At 54.3% G+C, this 24,881-nt stretch overlaps 9 protein-coding genes across 9 annotated transcripts; 4 read left to right on the top strand and 5 right to left on the bottom strand.

The window, feature by feature from the left end:
* Positions 1–620: 620 nt before the first annotated feature.
* On the bottom strand, positions 621–2,651 carry BU25DRAFT_453590 (TRM-domain-containing protein; the record flags this gene model as incomplete). Its single annotated transcript, XM_033700101.1, has 1 exon — positions 621–2,651. The coding sequence occupies one exon, from the start codon at positions 2,649–2,651 to the stop codon at positions 621–623; it is 2,031 nt and encodes a 676-aa protein (XP_033568068.1).
* Positions 2,652–3,196: 545 nt separating this feature from the next.
* On the top strand, positions 3,197–4,672 carry BU25DRAFT_14377 (uncharacterized protein). Its single transcript, XM_033699413.1, has one exon. It carries the CDS (start codon positions 3,316–3,318, stop codon positions 4,546–4,548), a length of 1,233 nt encoding a protein of 410 aa, XP_033568067.1. The 5' UTR covers positions 3,197–3,315; the 3' UTR covers positions 4,549–4,672.
* A 381-nt stretch (positions 4,673–5,053) lies between these two features.
* Positions 5,054–8,749, bottom strand: BU25DRAFT_14375 (L domain-like protein). Its single transcript, XM_033699412.1, has one exon. It carries the CDS (start codon positions 8,540–8,542, stop codon positions 5,153–5,155), a length of 3,390 nt encoding a protein of 1,129 aa, XP_033568066.1. The 5' UTR covers positions 8,543–8,749; the 3' UTR covers positions 5,054–5,152.
* A 51-nt stretch (positions 8,750–8,800) lies between these two features.
* Positions 8,801–10,750, top strand: BU25DRAFT_405712 (uncharacterized protein). Its single transcript, XM_033699855.1, has one exon. It carries the CDS (start codon positions 9,103–9,105, stop codon positions 10,516–10,518), a length of 1,416 nt encoding a protein of 471 aa, XP_033568065.1. The 5' UTR covers positions 8,801–9,102; the 3' UTR covers positions 10,519–10,750.
* A 198-nt stretch (positions 10,751–10,948) lies between these two features.
* Positions 10,949–12,159, top strand: BU25DRAFT_436217 (60S ribosomal protein L13). Its single transcript, XM_033700010.1, has 6 exons — positions 10,949–10,976; positions 11,036–11,100; positions 11,150–11,180; positions 11,245–11,353; positions 11,403–11,453; positions 11,502–12,159. The coding sequence occupies exons 2-6, from the start codon at positions 11,048–11,050 to the stop codon at positions 11,897–11,899; spliced, it is 642 nt and encodes a 213-aa protein (XP_033568064.1). The 5' UTR covers positions 10,949–10,976; positions 11,036–11,047; the 3' UTR covers positions 11,900–12,159.
* A 60-nt stretch (positions 12,160–12,219) lies between these two features.
* Positions 12,220–13,637, bottom strand: BU25DRAFT_465096 (uncharacterized protein; the record flags this gene model as incomplete). The annotated part of the gene is made up of 1 exon (XM_033700141.1): positions 12,220–13,637. The coding sequence occupies exon 1, from the start codon at positions 13,138–13,140 to the stop codon at positions 12,220–12,222; it is 921 nt and encodes a 306-aa protein (XP_033568063.1). The 5' UTR covers positions 13,141–13,637.
* Positions 13,638–15,784: 2,147 nt separating this feature from the next.
* BU25DRAFT_453584 (uncharacterized protein) lies at positions 15,785–17,201 on the top strand (the record flags this gene model as incomplete). Its single annotated transcript, XM_033700100.1, has 2 exons — positions 15,785–16,460; positions 16,507–17,201. 2 exons carry the CDS (start codon positions 15,785–15,787, stop codon positions 17,199–17,201), a joined length of 1,371 nt encoding a protein of 456 aa, XP_033568062.1.
* A 1,067-nt stretch (positions 17,202–18,268) lies between these two features.
* On the bottom strand, positions 18,269–18,927 carry BU25DRAFT_417010 (substrate-binding domain of hmg-CoA reductase; the record flags this gene model as incomplete). Its single annotated transcript, XM_033699920.1, has 2 exons — positions 18,269–18,615; positions 18,813–18,927. The coding sequence occupies 2 exons, from the start codon at positions 18,925–18,927 to the stop codon at positions 18,269–18,271; spliced, it is 462 nt and encodes a 153-aa protein (XP_033568061.1).
* Positions 18,928–19,694: 767 nt separating this feature from the next.
* Positions 19,695–24,774, bottom strand: BU25DRAFT_356651 (lysophospholipase NTE1). Its single transcript, XM_033699611.1, has 4 exons — positions 24,395–24,774; positions 20,759–24,343; positions 20,040–20,711; positions 19,695–19,992 (listed from the first exon to the last, which is right to left on the bottom strand). The coding sequence occupies exons 1-4, from the start codon at positions 24,658–24,660 to the stop codon at positions 19,980–19,982; spliced, it is 4,536 nt and encodes a 1,511-aa protein (XP_033568060.1). The 5' UTR covers positions 24,661–24,774; the 3' UTR covers positions 19,695–19,979.
* Between the last annotated feature and the right edge of the window lie 107 nt (positions 24,775–24,881).

Genomic DNA, 24,881 nt, shown 5'->3' with positions numbered 1-24,881 from the left:
CTGCTCTAAATTGTTCAGCACAATGCATCTCGACTCCCATAACTGCCGCGGAGCCCAACAAGGCCTCAGGCCGCCTTCATCCACTTTCGCCGCTTTCCTTGCTGCCGTAAAACCTGCAGGTACCGATTGGGGCCAGCGCCCCACAGCACATGGCCCGTTGTGCGATGGATCTTGCTTGTCATATCAAGATCATGGGGTATCGTATCACATCGGAATCCTGCAAACGAGCACGCGTGGTGTGAGATTCGATTCTGATAGACCGGACAAGTGGCTCGCTGTGCGTGTTTACCTAAGCTGCACGCACAGCAGTTGCTGGGCACGCAGAGTTTAGTCCATGATGTAAGATGTACGCAATGATCTGAGGTGTTAGCGCATTGCCTCCTAATCTGGAAGACGCGTAGTCACGGGACGAAGGGAGCACAAAAGGCGACAAACATTTGTGGAAGATGGGCAAGTGGAAATAATCGCGATGGCGAGTTGGTAGAATTTTGATTTGTTTCGAGTTCGAGGATTTGGAGAAGTCTCGGCCCATTGCTTGCCGTCCTTCAACTTGCTCCAGTTGTCAGTCCGCCAACGGTTATGACGGAGCTCTTTCAATAGCGCGTCTGCTTAGCGGTGCGTCACCTTGCGCGGGACATGGGGCCCCAGTTCTCTCGTGGTGCGAGCTGGTAGCGGACATACTTGCCTCTGTCGTGGTCTCTGCCCAGCTTCTCGTCGAACTTGACTTCGAAGTTCGTGCCCAGGTATGAGGGTCGCTCGGTTGTCTCTGTGTTTGCCATCTCGACATCAGCAGTCTCGCCATTCTGTGTAGTCGAATCTGTCACTGGGGCGACGTTCTGTGCTGCGCCATTTGTCTTTTCTGCACTTGTGCTTGGTTTCGACATGATTGCGCGGCCTGCAGTGTTCTCCTTCAAAGGGTTCTTGAGGGGCGCTTTCTGGCGGACCCATTCTGTCATGATATGCCAGATGTCAGTCCAGGATGCGTCTGTCTTTACCGACCCGGGCTTGCAATGGCTCATTGTCACCCGGAAACCAGCGTGTCGAAGTGCGCCACGCAAGGCTGCGGTAGGTGGCGCAGAGCAGTGCACGACTCTGGCGATGGAACTGGGAATGAAGAAGAACGGGTGGTGATCTATCTCCGCGGGATCAGCTTTGGGGATCAGAGGGTCGAGGACGCGTGTGCTCTTCTCGTCCTTTGGCTTCACCCCAAAAGTGATCTCTTCCAGCGCTGTGCGAAGCATGCCTTCTATCCTGTCCATTGTCGGATACGTCTTGCGATCGACTTCGTTCAATTGAGCCAGTACCCTTTCGATGAATCCTACGTTATGCAGGGGTCCGCCGTACATGGGCCCAACGAGGTGCGTCTTGGTCCCGCAGTGTCTGCAGTGTTCATCTGCCGAAGGGCCTGCGGCGAATCCGTGCTTGTAGAACGGATCGCCCTTTTTGTTCTTCGTAACCTTGTTGCGCGCAAGGAACTGGGTTGTCCATGCGCCGCAGCCGTTGTCGCAGGAGTATACGAGCATCGTCTTGCCCGCTAGAAGCTTGACATCGTTCGGCGCCTTCCGTACTCGGACAAACACTCTGAGGTAGTAGTCGATCGAGAGCGAAAGCAACGGCTCTATCGCCATGCCGTATCGTGCAGCTGAAGATGCGATAGCGTGTAGAACCAGGCGCAGACCTCCCTCATGACAAGATTCGCCCTTGAATGGCAGACCTCCGTATTGCGAGTATGTCTTCTCCAGGTAGCCATGTGACGCAAAGATAGCAGAATCTGTGCAGGTCACGCAAAGGAGACCATCGTCGTTGATCGCTTGTATGGCAGAGTCGATGAAGGGTGCCGCTGTACCGTAAGGGTCCAGGTCGATCACGTCGTAACCATTCTTGTCACAATAGCTGTACATGTAGGCTATGGCGTTGCCCGTGTTGGGTTTGATGGTGGCTTCCAGCTTGTTGTGCTTCACGTTCAGCTTGATCGACTCGACAGCATTTTTCGACATGTCGTTAGATGTAATCGATGTCGCGAAAGGTATCTCTTTCGCATACCGCAGAGCTCGCAGACCGGTCGCGGAAAGAGCATCAAGGATAGTGAACTGTGCTCTCCAGGGCTTGGGTTCCTTATTTGCGTCCGCTTGCGCACCTGACGCAGGTGCTGCTTCTGCCTCTTCTGTCGCATCGCCGTTTTCTGTGAGTTTCTGTTTCTTCGCCGGCGCTGCACCGTCGTCTGTCTCGCCGTCGGCCAGCTTGCGCTTCAGTGTGTTCTCATCCTCGCCGGCCGCTGACTCCGCCTGCTCTTCCTCAGCCACGCCCGTCCCCTGGCCCTTGTGCTTCTTCGGTCCTCTCTTCAGCTGTTTCGCATGCCTCTCCTGCTTCCTCTGTATCGAGTCCAGCCCAAATGTCTTGATCGCAAGCACGCTTAGATCGCGGTTGAATTGCTGGATAGGATTGTAGAAGACCTGCTGCTTCTGCGTATCCTCCTTTGACATGCGTGGGTCGGTCGACGTGGGCGTATCATGCGGTACGAGGATGTGCGCCAGGCCCTCCTTGATCGTTGTGTATTCCTTCCCCTCATGGCTGATATTCTGTCCTGCTTCTGGAGTTGCGTCGATTGTCTTGGCTTGCGGGGAGGTCATTGTAGCGTCGGTGGAAGCCATCATGGGCGAGATATGGAAGCTGCGACTGGGAAGGAAGGAGCTACGGGCAGCCCATAGTCTACGAGAAAATATTTGGAGCTTTTGCGGGGCACACAAGACGTGCAAAACTGGGGTAGGAGAGGCCAGTTTCGTAGCGAGCCGGCTATCCAAGCTTTGTACCCAAGCACTCAAGGTAAGGTGAGGTTGGTAAAAGCTCCAATGTGACTCGTATCGCAACCACAGTTCGCGTCGCGCTCCCAAATTTTGGCTACTTAAGCTTATCTTAGCGCCATCTGGTCCGCGAAGTCGGGCAGACACTCCCCGCACCCTTCACCACATGCAACACAGCATTGGCGCAATAACGAGAGCAGGGTGCAGCAAAGCGGCTTGTCTCATCCAACAGTGTGTGGATTAGACTCGCAGCCTGTTATGCGCAAGCCGGGATATCTACGAGCACATATACTCGCCGTTAGAATGCCGATAGGTGAGTGGTTGCCTGACGGTTCCTAAAACAGCCTCCACCAGGACGCGAGTCTCACCGGCGGCCCCTTGGGTAAGTATAAGAGGCTGAGTCCCGTCTTTCCTTGTTGTCCCATCTTGCTCTCCTTCCGTCATACCTTTGCTCCCGTGAACACCAAAACATCACATATAGCCGTATTCCGCGTGTTCTACCATCACCAGCACCATGGGCAGGGCCGCACCATCACCAGAGTATCGGGACGACCCTGACGCCGTGTCCCTTCACACCACACCAGAGGACTACACGTACGACGACGCACCTGAACTTAATGAACCTCCCTCCTACGCCGACAGCGAAGCCGATGCTGCCGCTCCACGAGCACCCATCCACCATGTCCCTCCGCCCACGACCCGCACCGACCACAACTCACCCTCCTTCCGCAACGGCAAGCCGCAAGTATGTTCGACCACTACATACATGGACGCGCGCTACGACAGCGATCCCGTCTTCCTCGAGACCGCGCTGCGCTCCTTCGCATCCACCGCCCCTGTACCCCTGATGTACATCATGGGCACGCACAAAGAGACCACGAAACGCGGGGACAAGAAAGAAACGCACGATGTGACGGACTTCCGCATCGTGCTCAACATGTCTTCGTACCTGCATCCCAACTTCTCCTCTTCAGACACTTCCACCATGAATCTCGTGACGGCGTCCAACGGCGAGCAGACGCACCGCGGGACAGTGCTGAAGAAGCGTGCCCCCGGCGTGAAACAAGACATCGAAGTCGGCAGCCCAGCCCCCAGCCTGACGGAGTGGTGTCACCGTTTCTGCGCCTCCACATCCGCGCTGCGAATCTTCCGGCTCAAAAGAGCGGTTACGGGGTTCGACGCCACATTCATGCAAAACCGCATCGAGGGGCTGCTACGGAGCACAAACTACCGCGGCCACATTAGCATCACCTTCCCGACTGAAGACGAGAATGTGGATATCTACACCTCCCACCGCGTCAATAGCTGGCGCAATACGAAGTGGATTTGCTGGATGTTTTACCTCACCTTTCTGTGGGTCATTACTTGGCCGATACTGTTCTTCTGCACGAAAAGGTACAACGTGGTTAGGGCGGAGTGGCCGTTTAGCGTGAACAGCAATGGGAGGAAGGTGTATACCACGGTGAGTGAGGAGCAGTACTTGGAAAGGTGGAGCACGGCGATTAGGAGACTGGCGCTGGATCGGTATCAGGGCGAAGCAAGCGAGGAGATGATGCGCGGTGTCACCGAGCGCCCTGCGGATCCACCGATGCCAGGTACTATCACCACGGGTCACGCTGGTGTTGACAACGCAGTAGGGCTGCTTTCGCAGGGCTTCCAGGTTGCGCGCGCGCTATCGAGTGGAAGTGGTCGGGGTCTCGTGCAGAGCGTGCAGGGCGTGCAGGGTGGGTGGGGATACGACACCTGAACGAAGGCCCAGCGTGTGTTACTCTGCCATGTCAGTTGCCTTTTGTTTGTTCAAGGTTCGTACAACTCAGCGCATCGCCTCAACTCGCAGTGTATTGTTGCAAAACTACCAATCCCACGAGCTTTCAAACTTGTCAAAAATACTACGTGCTGAAAAGAGTGAGAAATGGAGTGTCAACGTGCGGATCTTTCAGCCGTTGTTTCTCCCTGTTATCGTGTAGGAATCCTTCTGTTGACGTTGTTGATGGTCTATTTGCGCAAATATACCCATCTCAATATCTGCAGAAATTCCCTAGTGCGTGGTATGCGCACAAGGGCATCGGCCCATCTAATCCACGAGAGCAATCGTATAAACGGGTCTTGTAATGATCGCAATCCGGGCTCAGCTCTGAAGATCGAAAAAGGCATGTACAACACACCACGTGAACTAAACACTCTACAATACCAAGTAGCAAAATCGCCTCAACCGCTCAAGCCCCGCCCACCACAAGAAGTAACGATATACAAGAACGAAAAACGAACCGTAAGAGCCGGGTCTAGCCAGTTGAACATATTCCTCTTCCTCATTCCCTTGAACCGTGTCAGCCCACCCTTCAATACGCGTCCTACCACGTATCCACTCCATCCTCAGCATCAAAGAACTCGCTCCCGCCCTCCGTCGTCCTCGTCGCCGTACTCGCCGTACTGTCACCCCTGCCCCTCCCGCTATCCCTTGGAATCTTATCTTTCAGCCAGCTCAAGATAGCGTCTGTGCCTTTACTCAGGACTTGATAGTTGGGGACGCGGAATTTATTCCCCTCGACAACCAGACTGGTGAGTGTACCCGCGTGCAGACCGATTCGAGGGTCCAAGCGCTCGATGTTGTTGTTGCTCAGGTTGACGATCTTGAGGCCGGACAGGGATTCGGCGGGGACGTCGATGATGGCGTTGTCGCTCGCTATCAGGGTGATGAGAGCGGGGAATGAGTTGCGCAGGCCTGGAAGAGATCCTGTGAGGCGATTCTGGCTGATGTCGAGACTTTGCAGCGAAGGGGCTGTCAAGGGCGCCGTGAGGGGAGTTAAGGAGCTGAGTTTGTTGCCCGACAGTCGCAGCTCGCGGAGCCTGGGCAGTTCGAGCGGGCTTGTCAGTGGGTTTGATATGCTGTTCTTGGAAAGGTCGAGAATGGTGAGGTAGGAGAGTTGTCCGAAAGCAAGCGGTATGGTTTGGAGGAGGTTATTCTGGACATTGATCTGGCGGATGTCACTCGTTTCTGCTAGAGCGATGAGGGCATCTTCGTTGAACACAGTGAAGCCTTTATTGGTCAGGTCGAGTGTTCCGGACGGTGTTACCGTCCAGGCTTTGGAAGACTCAGGTGCCTGCTCCTCAATGGGAAACCCGTCATCCTCATCAGGACCGGTGACAGTTTCCTCAGGCCGAAGTCGTGCGTAGAGATCGCGCTTCATGTCATCGGTGCTCATTGTCAAGAACTTTCTCTCGCGGATGGGGTTCGCAGCGAGTGTCAGATTTTCCAATCCGTCCATAAGCGCAATGCGTTCGTCCACCTTAGAGATGTCGTTTGCTGTAAAGTCGGCGATGCGTAGTTGCTTCAGCGACAAGAAACCCTCCGGGAAGGCCGTGACTTTGTTCTCACCCAGCAGTATTGTGCCGAGATTGGTCCAAGACGTCATGTCAGGCAACGACGACAGTCTGTTTGCCGAGAGGTCTAGATACTTCAGCGCAGGCAAGTTCAAGTTGCCAGACTCAGAGAGGGATGTTAGCGCATTGCCGGACAGTCGCAGTTCCTGCAGATGCGGTGCCGACTGGATGGTGAAGAAGGTGCCCTCCAACCGATTCTTTGTGGCGGTGAACTCGATCAGAGATGTTGACGTGAACAGCTCCATCGGTGCCGTCCGTAGCTGGTTGTCGGCCACGTTGATACTCCGCAACTGCATCAGCTCGCGTATCTCTGCTGGTAGGCCGATGAGCTTATTGCTTGCGACATCCAGGACCTCAAGCTGGGTCAAGCTTGCAATGCTTGATGGAAGCTCGCCCTCGAGGTTGTTTTCGGCAAGCTTCAGCTCGCGCAATGATGCTATCTGAGTGATGACATCGAAAGCTCCCATGCGAAGCTTGTTTCTGGAGAGGTTGAGCTGCGTAAGTTCTGCCAGCCGCCTGAGACCCATCGGCAGTTCTCGCAGCAAATTGCCATGGAAGTCAAGGTGCTGTACACCACCGAACTGTGGGCCCGCATCATCGGAGTCGATGAAGTCTTCAACAGCAACGTCTGGGAACATACTGTCCGGCAGCGTCTCCAGCTCGTTGTCAGCTGCAACAATGGTAGTGACGTCCACGATTTCGCCCCAAGCTACGGCACTATCATTGGGGTCGTACATGCAGAGAACCTCGTCGGGCATCTCAGTCAACTGCATACCTGCAATGTTGAGACGACCAGTCGTACGTGCGCCATCGACACGATTGCGCAGGACCGACTGGCCAGCTTTTGAATTCTGGTTGAAAGGATCGCCCAGGCCAAAGTCGAATCCAGCAATCTCATCAGGATCAGGTAGGATGGCGTCTTTGGGTGGTGTGTCCGCTCTGACGGGTCCAGCCTTGTTTCGCTTCGCTGCTTCTCTGGCCTTCGCAATCTGCTCCCTCAGCGCGTTTGAGGAGTTCTCGGCTTTCTTTGGTGTTCCGTTGGGAGAGTCGCCGACCTCTTGTCTTCGTGCCGCCTTGGCCTGGGCAATGGAGTTACGAAGAGTAGCTGACGAGCTAGGCACTTTGCGCGCAGTACCCGTTGGTGGTGGCGGAGAGGGTGCGGCGGCAACCCCCGGTGGTGATATGGCCTGCCCAAACGTACTGGCAACAGGTGGACGCGCCTTCGGTGTGCGAGATGCTAGGCCCTTGCTGCTAGACAGGGGAGCTGGCTTCGACGGTGTCTGGATGTTCTGTATGGGCCCCAAAGCCGACTTCTTGATGGCCGTCGTGGGACGTGATATGGACGAGATTCGGCTTGGTGTCGCCGTAGGCGTAGAGGCAACAGCACTGGCGCTTCTTTTGCCAGGCACAGTCATCGACAATCGTGTGGAGGATGCACTGGGCTTGCTGGGTGTTGCTGGCAGGCGACTGCCGGTCCCATCACTGGTAGTGGGTCTGCTGCCATTGCTCCTGTTCGACATGGCGGATGCAGGCCGCAGTGGTGGTGGCATGGTGTTGTCCTGATTGAAGAAGCTGGATCTTCGCCGTCTGCCCTTGCCGTTTGCTGGCGAAGAAGGCAGCTGTGACAGACTCTCGATAGTTCTGTCTGACAGTGACGGTCGTGACTTCCTCTTGGCGACCTCCTCAGGCTCCACGTCTGGCACATACTCGGGCGAGGAGCTGCTCTCATGGAAGCCAGCCCTCGATCCAGCTCTTGAAGACGCCCTTGAAGCTGAGCGGAAGCCGTCCAGGCTGCCTAAGACGTCATCCTCCTTGCTTATGCTCGGTGTGCGGACCGGCTGAGAGGGTGTTCTGCTCTGGCGAGAGGGCGGGCGAGCGAAGGGCTTCTTGAAGGCAGGTGCATGCTGGGTGGCCGTGCCGTTGCGTGTTGGCGGCACTCCCGAGCTGGGGATGCCGCTGACTCGTCGGGCAGAGGACGGGACGAGCGAGGCGCGGCTGGGTCTCTTGGTGAGAGTCGCAATCGAGTTGGGGTTGGGCGCGGCGGCGGTGGTCGAGGGGGCGTGCGAGGGGGCGTGCGAGGGAGCGAGCGAGACCCTCGAGGGCTTTCGCTGTACTGTTGGCGCGGGCGCAGGTGGTGGTGGTGGTGGTGGTGCTGCTGCTGCTCTGGGCGGAGCCTGTGTTTGTGCTGGCTGCGGTGCTGGGCGCGATATCGAGGCTACCGGGGGCTTCTTGCGCAATTGGCTGCTCGACGCCGGCGACCGCAGCTGAGGCTGGCTCCCTGAGGGCCTCAGCACCGGCAGTCGCGAGGTCGCTGGCCTGGGTAGGCCAGAGGGCCGTGGGAGGTTCGAGGGCGGATCCATGGCCTTGACGGCCGCGGTATCAGTGGCCAACGTCGCAGTTCATGCGCAGTCGGGTGCTGCCGTGGGCAATTCGAGCATGTCGCGCAGCGATTGGGCCTCTCCCTGCTTGGGCAGTTTTTGGGCCTCTCCCTGCTTGGACAATTTCCAACGGGTGGGCTCAAGTTGCAGGCGGACAGGCCGGCTTGATGTCACTGCGTTGTCGCGTTGCTTGGGCGACGGATGGTTCGCAGAAGTGGAGACAACGTTCAGCACTAAGTACTACAGTGCACGCCCCCGAGCTCCGCGCCTTACTGCCCGCTCCACACCTCCCTCACCACCCGCACGTTGACGTTTGCGCGTCTCCGCAACGGTTGCATGAGAGATTGCTGGACGCATCACGGTCGCATAGCTTTCGCGACACTTGCCCGCTGCACGCGCCGCGAACGCGATCGCCGGACTCGTCCTGGGCCCGCCTGCAAGCACCTACCTCGAACACCTCGAACACCTCGAACACCTCCCGCACTTGTTGCACAAACATCACCACGCCCGCCATACCGCATACTGTCATAGCTCTGGACGCCATGGAGGCTTCCCTGCTGCCGGCTACCGAGGAAACGCGCGCCGAGACGGCTGACCTGAAGTCGCGCTCCAGCTCCATAACACCGCCGCCCTCGTCACAGGTCCCCCACACACGTCCTGCTCCAGTCCGCACGCCGACGCCTCCAACGCCTCCAACCCCGCAGCTCACGTCGCCGCCGCCCACTTCGAAGCTTGCCAGCAACACCACAGCGCTCGTCGAGGCAGCAGCCGCAGTGCTGTACTCCCATGACCAGGTCAGCAATGCCTCCGCCGACGAGCTTCGATCCATGGTCCAAGACCTCACCACCGCCCTGCGCGACATCAGGCTGTCCGCCGCCCACTACAAGCTGCAACACAACATGGCTGTGATGGAAAGTCAGGAAGCTGCAAGTCGCATGGCAGTGGAGCTTGCGATGGCGCACAGGGAGCTGGATGTTCTGCAGCAGGCCGAAGAGAAGCGCCGCCAGGCTGCAGCTCCTCCTGAACCGAGCTATGCTGAGACTGCCAACGCCGCCAATGCCATCATCATGGCCGAGATGAGCCGCCAGCATCAGGCCCTGCAGGCCGAGAACGAACAGCTTCGCGACTTGTTCGAGCAGCAGAAGCGCTTGACCGAGCACAGAGAGGGCGAGCTAGCCAGTCTCATTGAAGAGAACGACCGCCTCAAGTCCAGGATCCGTAAAAACAGGGACCACATGGCGCCTTTTCTTGAGCACATGAACGAGCATGGATCGCCACGCTCAACCTTTGGCACTCCGCAGCAGCCTGCGCCGCGACGACTGCATCGCACTCCTCTCTCCAATGACAACATTCGAGGATCCAACAACTTTGAGGCCCTCCTTCTTGCCGACAAGATGCTCAGCCAGGAGACTGCCACGGCTCCCACAACGCCCAGGACGGCCCCACATGCACCAAGGTCCCGAGGGCACCACAGAGGTGCGCAGTCCATGTCTTCTCTCCCCAATACCCCAAACAGGCGATCGCATCCATATGCTAGGCCACCACGTACCCCACCAAACTACATGCCTGCGGCCATCCCTCAGTCCGCGCCGCCTGCTCACTACCAGCAGAAGCCTGCGCATGAGCGTCGACATAGCTCCAACTCGACCATTACAGCCTCCAGCATAGGCGAGGAAGAGACATTCACCGACCGGAAAGGTGACGAGATCATCGAGTCTCAGGCGAGTCAGATGGCCACGAGTATGCTACGGCGAGCACCTCCGCCCAAGGCTATGCATGCACCGCCACCCTCCAACCTTGTGCAGAGCAAGATCTTCGGTCACGTCAAAAAAGGCCACAGTTCGACACGCCCGAAGGAGATTGAGAAGCGGCGGCCGGAGTCTGCAGGGCACCACGCTAGTCCGCGGGGATGCGTGGATCACGGTGTAGGTCTAGGCATTGGAGGCTTGCGAGAGTAAATCGTTCCTGATCATTGTGCAGGATGCCTGCTACTAGCTACGATGTTACGGCCTTTGGATAGGCAGCTTGGATCTGTCTGACTTTGCAATGTTTGGTATGATATCCCCTTCTGTTCGCTGGTGCTGTAGCGCACCGGCCATTGTTGCTTCACCTTGTTCGATCTCAGCGTTGAGCAGAGCTCCAAATACGTAGTGTGCAGCTTGTAAGCGCATGGCCATTATAAGATGCAATAACAAACTGTAATTCGACACATGACGATCAAAATCATGATCTTGTTGGTGAGCTGTCCGTCCGTGTCGTGTCGTGTCGACGTTTGACGTTCACCGCCAAGACCGGCGAAATGTTCCACCGCGGCAAGCGACCCGCTACGCACCGCTAGCGCGGATGCTTGCAAAATCTCTCGAAGAACGTCGAACTTCCAGCCGTCAGCCCGTACTAACCACAGGTCCATCGACAGGTACGCAGACCACGCCGCGCAATCGCACTCGACCGACAGACGACTAATTGACCGTGTAGAAATCTGCAAAAATGGCCATCAAGCACAACCAGCAGATCCAGAAGAACCATTTCCACAAGGACTGGTATGCGACACCGCCCTGCACATGCGCAAACTTTGGCTGACTCTCCCAGGCAACGCTACGTCCGCGTGCACTTCGACCAGGTAAATCCCCTCTCACTCCGCTGAGAGCAGTGGCGCCTGTGTTCAGATGTTAACGCTCGAATAGCCTGGCAAGAAGAAGTCCAGACGCAACGCCCGTGTTGCCAAGGCTGCGAAGGTCGCTCCTCGCCCCGTCGACCTCCTCCGCCCCGTTGTGCGATGCCCTACCGTCAAGTGTATGTGGAAGCAGGCAATCGAGGCAGCGCATGTGCTGACTTGGAACAGACAACCGCCGCGTCAGGCCCGGCCGTGGTTTCTCGCTCGTTGAGCTGAAGGGTACATGCCTCCGTCTACGCGACCTCAACATCCACTAACACTTCCCAGCTGCTGGCATTCCCCGCAAGTTCGCCCGCACCATCGGTATCTCCGTCGACCCTCGCCGCCAGAACCTCTCCGAGGAGTCCCTCAAGGCCAACGTCGAGCGCCTCCAGGAGTACCGCAAGCGCCTCATCCTCTTCCCCCGCCGCAACGGCAAGACCAAGCAGGGTGACGCCTCCGCCGAGGACGTCAAGGCCGCCAAGTCTGGCGAGAACGTTGTCCGCAGCAACATCCTGCCCATCAAGAACACCCCCGTCTTCGAGGAGGGTTCCCTTGGTGACTACAAGAGCGAGGAGAACGCTTACAGGAAGCTCCGTGACGCCCGCTCTGAGGCCCGCCTCATCGGCAAGCGCGCTGCCCGTGCCGCGGCTAAGGCCGAGGAGGAGGAGAACAAGAAGAAATAAGCTACTCGCCAAAGTAGTGGTTCGGTTCTGTGCTATGCCTTACGATGGATTCAAAAGTCAGGGTCTGGTGATGGATACTCCCAGCATGGGCGGCGTTTAGGTCTGTCAAAGACACATCTTGTGAATGATACCTAGTTTTGCAAATGCAACCACGCCCCCATGAACTAGAGGTGCGCAAACAGCTGTGTCATCAGTGATGTTGGTTTCCTTTTCTACACGGTCAATGCGATGCGAGTGCGCAGAAGCACATGATGTCCAGGATTCTTCAAGTCTTCCTAGTCAAAAGCGCTCAATCATCCCTTTCCCGATTCTTGCACTCCTCACTTCCACTCCCAAGCCTCCTCAACAACCCACTCAAACCCTCCATACCTCACCCTCCCACCCAACTGCACCACCTCCGGCCTAAACGTAACACTGCACGGCAAAAACAGATCTCCCGTCCTTGCCGTCCTCTTCCACGTCTCCTCCCCCACCCCGCCCTCCTCCTTCCCCTCTACATCAAACTCCCACCTCTCCGTCGTAGCAACCAGCCCGTGCATAAGAATTCCTTGACAAAACTGCCCAGTCCTAATCACCACGCCGCGTATCCCTTCCTCTACGTCATGATATCTCAGCACCACACAGACCTTACTCCCATCCGCATTCGTAGATAAAGCGCCGACACTACGCCACAGCTCCTCATGCCCCGCGACCCGGTCGAGATGCGGGTGAAACGCGTGCCCGTGCTCGAGAAACAGCGAGGGGGAAAGTGCGTACATATCGCCCTCGTCGACAGGAATGTTCGGGTGCTCGACGGGATAGCGCGAGTCTAGCCAGTGCGTCCATGTCGAATGGCCAAACTCTCCGTACTTCTCATGCCTCCCTCCCTCCGCCAGACTCGATGAGGAAGTCCCTGCGAATCCCCATTCCAGTCTCTCCCTCTCACCGTGGTTTGGGAGGGGGGACTCGTTGGTCGCGACGGGCTTGCGGTACCGCAGATCGACGAATGTTTTCCTTGGCGAGGTAAGGACGAGCGTGCTGGTGGGCTCGAATGGATGCGGTGGGAGGTTGAGTGGGTTGGTGTCCGGGAGGCCTGGTGTGTAGGGGACCGGCGTGCCCTTTGGGAGAGGGTAAGGGAGGAAGTATATGTATTCTCTGATTGAGATGTTTGCGCTTCCTGTTAGAGCAGGCGGGGCTGTGGTTGAAGGCGGGGGCGTGTAGATAAGTTCCGGATGGGTGTGGGGTTGGGATGGTGATGCCATGGTGTGCGGGCGATGGCGGTTGTGTTTACCGGTGTTGAAGGTGGTGGTGTTGTAGGTTTGTCAGAGTCAAAAGATATATCCAATTGTGTCCAGAGCCCAGGGCACGTTCAGGAAAAAGAATCCTTAAAGTCTGAAACAAACGAGTAACTGCGAAAAGCTAGGTGGAGAACAAGGTCACAATAGCTTTGGATCGAAGTGAAGAAAGTATGCTGCCTTCCAAGCGTACGTTTGCGGGAAGGCAATCGTTCAGTCGTCGTGGTTGTATCAGATTCTTTTAGTGTTTGTGTAATCGAAACAAGACCTTTGCTCTTTCTCGGTGATGTTGTCCGTGTCGTGACTGAGTGTCGTGATGTTGAAGTGGGGATGTGGAGAAGAAGAGCCCCACCTACGAGTGGAGTATCAGCAAACACAAGTGGCAGCAATTGAAATCGATTCTTTACATAGATAACATCGTATTGGCTACAGCTGCTTGTTACAAGAAGTAGCGGCAATACCTATAGGGAATCGGATGTGAAAGTCTGTGTTTCAGCTATGGATTGGAGGGCTTAGGTCCCGAACCTCGTGCCGTAGTTATAAAGACCCAGAAATTCACGACGCAACGACACCAACATTTTGGTAGCTTGAAATCACGCTGGATGTTACATGTTTTGAAAGCAGTTGTTCGGAGCCCACAAGGGAAAGATACAGGTGAGTTGAAGTGTTCATGTCCGGTATCGGATGGTGACTGTGAAAGCGTTAATTCGACAGTCATGATAGATTGGGAAACGTTCGCATCTGTGGCGGCGTGGGCCGCTGTAGTATACTGATAGCTACGGTAAACGATAACGTAGGACTATGGGGTACATGAAATACTGCACCGAGTTGCTATCTAGCTAGGAGATGATATATACTGTCCCTGCAAGACCTTAATGCAAATGGGGAACCACGCAGTGTATCGATTGAAGCATTCGAACGCGTAGGTCGCTGCGACGAGATAGACGCTGCCCCTCATACACGCCTGTGTAGCCGCGATGTCAGTATCTCCCAGAAGCTCCAACTGAGGTCTGGTGGCTCACTCCTGCAACGTAGTACAAGAACGCCACAGCTCTAGGTATAGTAGTCGACATGATGTTGCGCTTGGAACTGTGTGGCGGTTCAGCGCCTTGTGTGGAGTGGGTCTCAATGCTGGTAGGGCTGTAGTGGGCTGGTGGTTGTGATAGAGCGATACGGACCTCCACTCTTCCCCAAGTATCAGCCACCCACGTTGGCTGGACCTGGCTTGCACGCTACCAAAGGCAATGAGGGCGCTCAGATCGACTGTAGACGTCCACCCCCAGCCTCCTTCTCATCCCTTGCAGCTCATGTCTCGCTACCAACATCTTGCCTTCAAGACCTCCAGTTAAACCTGAAACTCATCTTGAGATTATGATCGTTGCGTATTGGAGGGTCCGCAGTCGAACAAAGCCTTCGTAGAGAGGTCGTGGAGTTCTTCCTCAGCTCGACCAAGCATCCGGATCTGGAATGCGCTAGCGGCGGCACATCTCCCGATCCCGTCCCACATTCTCGCGAAGTCTGGAGGCCTTCTTGCAATTGTGACTGCGACTCCGTCCGCATCATTTTCAAACTTTTCAGTCATACCCACACTGGGGTTTAGACCAAACATTGAAGTTGTAACCCTACGACGTGCTCCTTGGTGCTTATCGTGAGAGAGAGCGGATGACGTCATGAATGTTGCGCTGAAATAGCCTCGACTTAGTTCTGAACCCTTCATCGTCACAACGAACACAAAGCTGGAGAAAGCTTCCGAGGCTCAGAAAGGAATGTATCCAAAATTCTCTTCGAGGTTGATGCTTTTCATATTGTGGATAGAACTCCACCCGCAGTTTCGAATAGAAAACTGCTTCGTGATTGGTGAAAGCACGTTTGAATAGGTAAGGAAGCTTCACAAGTTAGACAGCATCACTCAGCCTGGGACAGAGTTCGGGTATGTTGAAAGATTGTATCTCAACGCGCCATATGGAATGGGATACTGTCTACTGATGTGACGAGAAAACCAGGAAGAATTTTGCAAGGCTGACGTATGACGTCTATCACTCTGTCGCCGTTTATTCGGCTCTTACATATCAAGGAACCGCGTAAGACATGCAGCCGAAGGTATGCAAGTGCGACGACAGCTTGACTGGCTGAACTTCTTCAGTTTGCCCAAATGCAGGTACAGCTTGCTCAGACAAAATAGGATAAGGGCAGGGAAACTTGCGCAGTGACGGTGTCTAGATGCGACGTGCATAGCATTTGGTTGAGATCGAGGTGTGGATAACGTAAGGTATGTATTGATCTTCTGAGGTATCGGAGGCATAGTACAGGATTAATTCATTTGTTGTGAACCCCTAGATCGACGCTTAGAATCCAGACACATAGACAGAAAAAATTGTTGCCGGCTTATCCTGCTGGTGATGTGCTGCAAGTCCTCCACTCCCAATCCAGATGACGGATTCAGGAAAAACGCCACCTGCATCTATGATAGGCCAGCTGCGCCACGACAGCACAACCATCAGTATGCCTCCCGTAGCCTTGTTGCCTTGATGAAATCTCCTTAATCTCATGTGGCCTGCGCGTGAAGGATGGTATCGAGGTTTTCGCGTGCAAGAAATCGCCCACACGCACCATGGCCATTTTGCCCCGAGAAACACTGGTCGCTGGTGGTGCGAGCGCAGAGTCGTCGCAGTTTGGTAGATCGTCGCCTTACCCTAAACTTACCATCACGCTTGCCGTGCTTATACCAGTGGTTGCCATTTTGGGACTATTGGTATGCTTTTGCTATCGCAGGAAGAGACGGACGAAGGAAGACGTGATCGAAACAGAAGCTGTTCCAAGTTTCAAGGTCCTTCGGGTGAGGAAGTTCGTTCCGAATGATGATGTCGAGGCCGGCTTATGGCGCGTAGTCGGCGAGGAGATACCATGTGCGAGCAGCTCCAGTACCACTACGAAAAATGAGGAGTCTGAAGCCCGAGATGATGAGCTCGCTCGGTCTAGATTCTCAGACAAGGAAGTGGTGCAGAGCACTGCTCATACTGGATTGGTACAAGAATCTCGTCCGGATGAAGTGGAAACAGAACGGACGAGTTTGGTCAATCGTATCAGGAAGATACGCGGAGTCTGGCCTGGTCCCAAAAAATTCAACGACACCACTTCAGCAGCACAATCAAAGACAACGCTGAGAGTATCCAGTAGCACGTACAAGAAAGATGCAGGCTCGAGTAAGGGGAAAGAACATCTTGCTTCGGAGGAGGTCCTTGGTATCGACAAACGATCGATGTTACAGAGGCTCACGGACCCTCATGGTGAGTTTACGTCCTGGCATGTTGGATATTGAGCTAATTGAGCTAGCCCATCGCTCCTCACATCTCCGTATCGCGCCAGCAAACCTGGATCAGTCAAGTACTTTCGTGAACCCAAGCGATGTCGAGTATGCGCCCAATCCGGTGATATTCTCGCATCTTTATGGGTCTTCAAATGCATTCCAACCTATGCCGCCAATATCAGAAGTAGACGCAACAAGCAAGCCCAAAGTACAGGCAAAGGAGCCATTCGAGCTGGATGCGGTTGATAGCGAGTTCAACCCTTGGCATCATGCACCCATGCCTATCGTGGGCAAAGTACCTCATCGATGGGAGAAAACCCTTGGTAGTAATCGCATGTTCTTCGACGCAGAAGCCGAACTGATGTCAGGACGTAAGAGACGTTCGCTATCCGACCATCATCATTCTCCAGAACCTCCACGGCGGAAACGAAAGCTCAAGCTTTTCAAAGCGAGATCTCCCAGGCCTACATCGGATGGTACGAATTCCAGGCTTGCAGATAAACGATCCTGCACTAGCTTTCCAGATCGTTCCCAGGACCAAGCCGCGACATCCTCCAAATTATCAGACCTACGGCAAGAGACCGATGTGTTTTTGTCCTCAGAATCAGATTTAGCACATCCGAATGTCTGGATTCCGACCGCAGTGCCAGTGTCACTACCTGTCGTACTGCCTTCCGCATATCCGTCGTTGGTGCTGGCGGACGAAGATCACCAGTGGTAGGTTTCTAGCAAACTTATGAGAGTTTTGCTGACCAGGCCGAGGCAACCAAACACAGGCAAATATCCAGAAGCCCTTCCAACGAATTGGCATACTGTCGACACCTCGTTTGCGACGAAAATTGCAGCTTCACACGATCAGCAAGTCCGGTTCTTTGCAAAATTTTGCAACCTGCCAACGACACCAATCAACTTTACCGTCCCTAGAGAAGGACTGACTTTCAACGGAGGTTCATCGGCCCTTTCGTCGCCTGTCTTGCCGTCAGATTCGCCCATTGAAAGCTCGCCAACGCGGTCGTCAATCAGGAGCTTCGGCTCGTCCCTCATCCCGGTGGCTACAAAGTCCTCTGTTGGAAGTTCCACTTCACTTGCAACACAGGCGAGTCGATCGACCACAAGTGTTGCGACAGAATCTTCTGTAACCACGGTCAGTATAGACGACTTGAAATATGCGTGTTCAGACTGCGACCTTCGGTTCCGAACGCCGGGCCAAAGAAGGTAAGTGCCCTACCGAGCAAATCCTGCCGTTATCAGTCTGACTGTTCAGAACTCACTACAATCGCAAACACAACCTTCGATATACGTGTGTTCTCTGTACAGCGGCGTTTGGTTTGCGAAAAGACCTTGAGCGACATGAGTTTACCGTCCACAAAGATCGCTTTCATTCAGAGGTTCGACTGTTCTGCCCAAACTTGTACTGTTCAACACCGCAGAAGCAATACAACCGCAAAGACAACTTCGACAGGCATGTAAACCGGTGTCGTCAAGCTATCGCAAAAAGAGGCATCCCACGATGAGACGCGCTGGAAAATGTTAGTCGAAAGGCCTCGGCTTCAGTCTGGTTTATGGAACGATGAGATTTGGTGTGTTCACTCATGCCTCTCTATCAATTGAAATGGATGACGTCATAAATGCAAGCAATCCAGCAGCCCCACCATGTCACGTCCAACTCCTCTCCTGGCACAATACAACATTAAGAAAGACTCGCTTGGCGGCCTCGCAGGGGTACTTTCGAAATGTATAGAACATTGAACTGAATCTTCGATACCAGGCATCAACACTACTAGCCAGCTATAGCTTGCTCTTATCCACCTTATCCCTCGCAAGTATCTTATGCGCATTTGTAAACCCTCCACTCGCAATCGCCGCCGCCGCACTGGTACCCAACGCCATAGAGAAGCACGTCACCAGACCTGCCAGTTTCCTCTTGCTCCCCGGACCGCGACACTTCAACAACTCTAGACTCGCTTTCTGCGATGCATATATGGCTCCTCCACCCACAATGCCCACAGGCAGACTTGGGAAGAAGAGACTCAACTTGAGATTCTTCGTCTCCTGATTCAAAGTGGTGCTGAGATGCGCCCAAGCGCTTTTCGCAACACTTCCAGCGTCTTGTCCGCAAGCAATGAACATCATGGCTACGGTATTGGCAGTGTGAATATTGCATCCGAACCCGCCATCCCTTGCCACACCTTCCTAATTGTAGACCGCCGGACTCGGTGAAGGCTTTGCAGCCGCGGGAGCATGAGGCGATGAGGGTTGGCTCGACCGTAGCTAGGGGGGCGAAGAAGTCATCGCTAGTGTTCTCAGATCCGAGGATCTTGAGGGGACCTACTATGCCGACTGGGACGCGGATGAAGCCGGCGTGGTTTTCGATGATGGCTTCGGAGATCGTAGGGGGGGGCAGAGTCCAGTGAATTGACTGGCCTTTGAGCGAAGCGGAAGGCCATGGCGAGAGAATAACTCGGATTGGAGGAAACAAACAAGATATGTGTGCTAGATAGAGTCGGAACCTCTTGTCTATGGCCCTAATTTATAGAACAATCCTCCTACACCTCCATACCTTCTTTGCATGCTGTTGATAGGATACTTGTCTCTAGTCAATGCTTCTTCGCAGTTGTTTCCACTTTTCGGCTAGTGATTCCAATGGCTGCGCAAACTCTGATCGGCTCCAAATGTAAGGACAATAGGAGGGTCGTTGGTCAGGCTGACGTTAGCGCATGAAGCACTGAGGAATGAGGAGCACACGTGGGCGGCTCTTGCCATGCAATGCATTAGTAGCTTCATGTGAAGGCGCTTAATATCTGTAGGGCTTCAAAAAAGTCTACCAGACAAAGAAAGGAGTGGTCAATATGTTGCAGGTAGTGAGGCTTTGAGCCTGGGAATGATGATAAGGCTGAGGATCTCGACTTATGCGCTGCAACTTGAGGCTGAAGTAGCTGCATATTGTGATTCTCAGAAGTAACGGACACCCTGAATCGGGCCAATATCGAGTCCCTGGGCAACATACGGTCACCCATTGGACACAATATATTGGTTTGACAGCGGGGTAGGTCAACCAGACGTAATCTACCAATTAGCAACTCAGAAACTCTTCACACCCCTAGGTAGGGGGCGTCCGTTACTTCTGAGAATCACAATATGCGGGTACTACCCGGCTTCGCCTATTGGACAGTGGAGGAAGCGCAAACTTAGGAAGGGTACGCCAATGTAGTATCCAAATATTTCCATATTGAGGTCGTCGGCCAGATTAAGCCAGTGTGGGGTTCGTTGCGCTATAGTAGTCCAGACGCTACGAGCCGTTAACCGTGACGGCAACTAGGTGTTCCAGTCCGCATACATTGCGCGTACGTTCCTAGCAGTTATGCCTTCCTTGTCATTTACCCTTTTGGTAATAGCTGACTCGGTCGTTCTCAGCCGCATGGAAACCGCAGCAAGAACAATCGAGCAACTTGCAAGTTCTCGTCTACTTCCGCCGCCACCACAGTCCTTTTCCCTTGCCCTAGATAGATGCTCTGTACATCGTTAGCTCGAGCATGCACAGAAAGGCGTATTGACTTACCGCCTCGGTGCCATAGTCCTCCTCAGATCCTTCTCCTTCTCTGTCTCCTCCGTAATAGGCAGCACACCCTGCTCCTTCAGCCCCGTTAAGAACTCCTTACCATACTTATATCCCACTTCATAGATTTCCTCAAACTTCGCGAAATCGAGCGTGCCGTACGGGTCGATAGGCGGACGCATGTACCTGCAGCCTGGTGTAGTTTTCGCGCGCTCTAGCGCGTCGATACTGGACACGTAGGCGAGGCGAGATTGGATCTCGGATAAGGTCGGTGGGTTGGGATATGCGGAGAATGGGTTCCAGCGATTGAAGGTGGCCCAGAAACCGGATAGTGAGTCGCCGAACGACTGTGGTGTGTCATCGTCCAAGCTGCCGACATCGACAGCGAAGATCACATCTGCGCCGAGACTCTTCATGTGTGCGACAGTCAGGTTGTCGATGTACCCGCCGTCGAGCAGCATACTACCATTGTCGCAGAGTGGAGGGAGCAGGCCGGCGAGAGACATAGAAGCGCGAACGTAGCGCCAGACGTAGCCTGAGGTGTGGATCTCAGAGCGCGATTTGCTGATGTTGGTTGTGTTGCAGTAGAACTCGAGCCAGGAGTCTTCCATCTGTGAGTTGCCGAAGGTCTTGAAGATTCCGCGATTGAACTCGTGGCCAGTTGTGTAGGATGCGCTGCTGTTGTCAGGTCACAGTAGTAGGCTAAGTTAAAGTGTACTTACGAAGGGTACGTCAAGTCGAGTGCGAATCTCCACATGCTGCCCATGCGGCCAGCGAACTTCTTCGCACGTCCGTACATGGGAACAACGTCTGCATCCCATGCATAGAGCGCACCGATGAAGGCGCCAATGGAGGTACCACCTACGATGTCGATAGGAATGCCTGTCTCTTCGAGCGCTCTGATGATACCGATCTGCGAGATACCTCGAGCGCCTCCCCCACCTAGAACGAGACCAACAGACTTGCCACAGAGTCGTCTTGCAAGTCGGTGGAAGTCGCCCTTGAAAGGCGTCTCCGCAGAGTACAACGGTGTCTGTCGAACTCTCCTGGAGGTATACTTTTGTATCTCGGCTTGGATGACCTGCACACGCTGCTTCAGCGCGTTACCGAAACGACGTCCTGCATGATGAACCGGCTCTTGCGTGGCACGGAACGACATCTGGATGTGATGATGGCTTCCATTGATCCAGGGGCGATTGCGCAGCCACTTACGTGTCAATCCGGGAGGACAGTAACGCTCCGAGTGCAGCATAACAAGCTCCTTGCGGGCTGTTGTCTTTGTCGTCAAGAGGAAGCGCTCGTATTCTCCAATGTTTGGCGACAATTCGGCTAAACCAACAAGTAGGATACAATCTGCTTGGCTGATGCATGTTTGCGTCCAGGGCGATTTGACCGGTGTATCGGCTACGTAAAGGATCATACCGTACTTTTCTTCAAGGTCGGCTAGATACTGCGACAGCTTCAGCTTGCCCATACGGTTGAAAGCATGACGCCCAAGGTGATTGAGAATGGCGGCCTGATTGAGCGACACAACGCCTCGCGGAGTGCCGATCTGAGTGAGGGCATTCATAAGACGGCTGGCGAAGTCGACCACTGGTATACCAGATGTAACAGGTAGGATGGCGATTGTTCGTAGATTGACGGTAGATGAAACGTTCGTGCGTGTTGCCTTGGTACCTCGCTCTTTTGTCTGTTCATGCAAAGGGTCATCGATGAGCGACCGCATACGGGATGCAATGATTTTGGAGATCTTGATTGTGATACCAGGGTGTTCCAACGCAAGGCTGTTGAACAGGGTCTTCGGGAATTTCGCAAGTTCTGTATCTCGAATGGCGTGTAATGACCCAGGGCGTGCGGACTCCGTGAGTACTTCGAGTTCACCCACGCTCTCGCCTTGTCCATACTCGCCAATGACCTTCATGATGCCGCTCTTCTCCGCATCTTGAATAGCTCGTAGACGTCCGTTGAGCACAATGTAGATTGCATCGCTTTCCTCGCCTTGATTGTAGATGACCTGACCCGCATTGACTTGTACCCACTCCAATGCAAAATCGATATGCTGGATGAGACGAGGCAGGAGAGTCGTGAGGCGTTTGGCCATGGTGAGCAAGACAACTGGATATCTGTCGACAATCCTCTCAATTGATGCTCGTGGCAAGAAACCCACATACACATCGGTCTTCGCAGTGACGTCAACGAACGACCGGTTCGAGGACACAGTGCCTAGGTAGCCAGCTAGCCCGCCAGGCTTAGTCATGAAGAGGCTCCGGCGTGGTTTCCTCTTCTTGTTGATACTTTCAGCTAGATTGCGTACGGAGCCACTTGTTGATGTTCGCCTGAGTTGAGGACCGAAAAGCTCTTCCTGACTAAGAGCTGCTCCAGTGGGCGAGGTCCCAAGCACATTCGATTCCGAGCTATCCTCGTCAATGGCCACACTGACGTCGAGGAATCCGTCCACCACATAGTATAGTCCAGGGTTCCTTTCGCCTTGTTCAACCAGAACAGCATCTTTCGGGAAGTAGACAATCTCTACATCGTTCACAATTTCTTCAAGCAGATTTTGATGATTGACGCCACTAATGCTTGAAAGATTCGACGCAGACACCATGGATTCGGTGTCCCCGCCCTCAAAAGGATCCAAAAGGCCGAATGCGTTGGTGAAAACAGCCTTCTGCTTCTTGGTGTCAAATGAAAGCATTCGCGGCGATTGCTCTACGGATCCGGCTGGCTTGGGCATCGGGTTTTCCAGATCTGTCAAGCCAATCGCTTTGAACATGCAGTCGAGAACAGATTGTCTGAAGATTGTGGCCTCGTCGATTGATTCTTGTCGCTGCATAGTCGGTCGGGTTGACGATGAGGCAAAAGGGTTGAAGTTGCTAGCATCAAGTGGGGTGCGAGGGTCTCGACGATTGTCATGTTGGTACGGTTGAGAGAAACTGTTGCCGCGACCTGACCGGCCAGCACCACGGGCCATCTGGGTGTTGGTCAATAAGTCACCCGCACTGATGCGATCGTTGCGGAAGGGAGGCTCCAAGGAAGCTTTCTTGGCCTCAACTTGGCTGTTTGCCTCCATTGATGTTCCTCTAGCCGCAGCAAGTCGAGCTTGCGCAGCTGTACCGCGTCTGATCGATGTGCTAGATCGACGTCGACGTCCAGCACCAGGATTGTGCAATGCAATTCCTTGCATACCCTCATCCGCACCGAGACGCTCTGTCTCTTTGGCAAATTTCTCCTTGAGCCTCTCCAGAGGGGCATCGCGAAGAAACCCGGGAAGATCGTACGTCGTGTACTTGTTCATCAGCTTCTCCGTACGAAGGACCTCATTAGTCAGACTCAGATAGGCATGGCTGGTCGCAAGGGTGACTCTTTGTAGGCGAGTAAGAATGACTTGAACAATTTGTGCGGTCGATTTAGGGTAGACACGTGTCAATCGGTGGAATGCCGTCGCAGGGATAATGGCGATTGTTGTGTCCACGACTGCTCGAGCTACAATATCTGGATGAGCAGACTTGGACTTGGAAGATCGTGATGGTGATCGCCTCAGCTTAGTATGTTTGATGCGGTCGCCGTACTCATCAATATCTAACGACAGCGGCGGTACGCTTGGCAGTCGCCCTCCAGCTGTCGGGCTTGCTAGAGCTGAAGAAGCTCGTCGATGCCCTGGCGGTGCGCGGGGCAAGTGTTGAGGTGTCTGTGGTCCTGAGTCATCCATTGTTGCGAAGCTGCTGTTGCGGGTCATTGGTGGTCTTGGCCGTCCTGTGTATGGTGTCTCTGGCACACTAGAGTCTGCCTCATCATCGTCATGGCGAAGTTTGATGTCCTCAGTGAACAACGACAAGATCGAGAACAACGAGGACATCGGCGCTCCGTTCTTCACTTCAGTCAACAGCTGGTAGCCTTGGCTGTGGCCCTGGTGTCGCGACTCATTTGATGTCTCCTCGTCAGAGTCACCACTCTCGCGCTTCGACTTGACGAAGATCTGTACAAGACCATCCATGACCAAACAGAACCCCTTCTCTTCTTCTAAGAGAATCGTTTCACCCGCCGCAAGTCGTCGAGTCTGCATAGTGCGCGTCAATTCGTGGAAGACTGGACGCTCCAGGTAGCCAAACACCTTGATGGCACTCAAGAATTCGTCCATGTAGTTTGCGAAAGCCCTCTTGTGGTCACCTTCTTGACTTTCTGGGAATACCTCCACTTGTGGTTCTTCGCGTTGTGGCTCAGGTGGCAATCTGGCGTACATGGTCAAGTAGCGGTACCTAACAAAGTAGGTGACCGTTGAGACCGCGAAGACAACAACCAGTACTCTGTTGTTTGTTAGTCATGAAAATGCAATATATTTGTTTGATAGAGCCTACAAAGAGCTAAAGTTCATTGTGAATGTCAGAGTAGTAGAGAACAGGGTGAAAAGCCATGTCGGTAAGGTGTATGACACCCAGAAGAGAACGCCTGGAAGCACGCCCAATATCGATAGAATGACACGCCCTAGCAAACCAAACGTCGAAGAGGATGCAACCTGCGCAGCTTCTGGGGCAGCGCTTGCCGTTCGTAGAGCTTGTTTTGCACTTGATACGGCTGCCGTGGATGCGTCTACAAGAGACGTGACAACCCCAGACCCCGCCATGATAACGATAGTGGTGGGTGAGGGGGCCCGAATGGAGAAAACTACTGAATAGAGTCTCCCTCAGATCTACCGTAGTGGTGCAGGGGAAACAACACCCATGTTGTTGGAGTTTCCTGGCACGTTGGTTGTTCTGCGGCTGTCCTTGGTGGCTTGTGACAGCCCCATAGTGGGCCAAAAGTGGGTCTGCTTATGTCATCCTCCAGCGTCGAGCTTCGCGTTGC

The sequence above is a fragment of the Macroventuria anomochaeta genome (genome assembly GCF_010093625.1).
Source record: "Macroventuria anomochaeta strain CBS 525.71 unplaced genomic scaffold BU25scaffold_1, whole genome shotgun sequence".
Taxonomy (NCBI): domain Eukaryota; kingdom Fungi; phylum Ascomycota; class Dothideomycetes; order Pleosporales; family Didymellaceae; genus Macroventuria; species Macroventuria anomochaeta.
The sequence above is the reverse complement of the archived record's forward strand: the minus strand, read 5'-3'. Positions and strand labels throughout refer to the sequence as shown.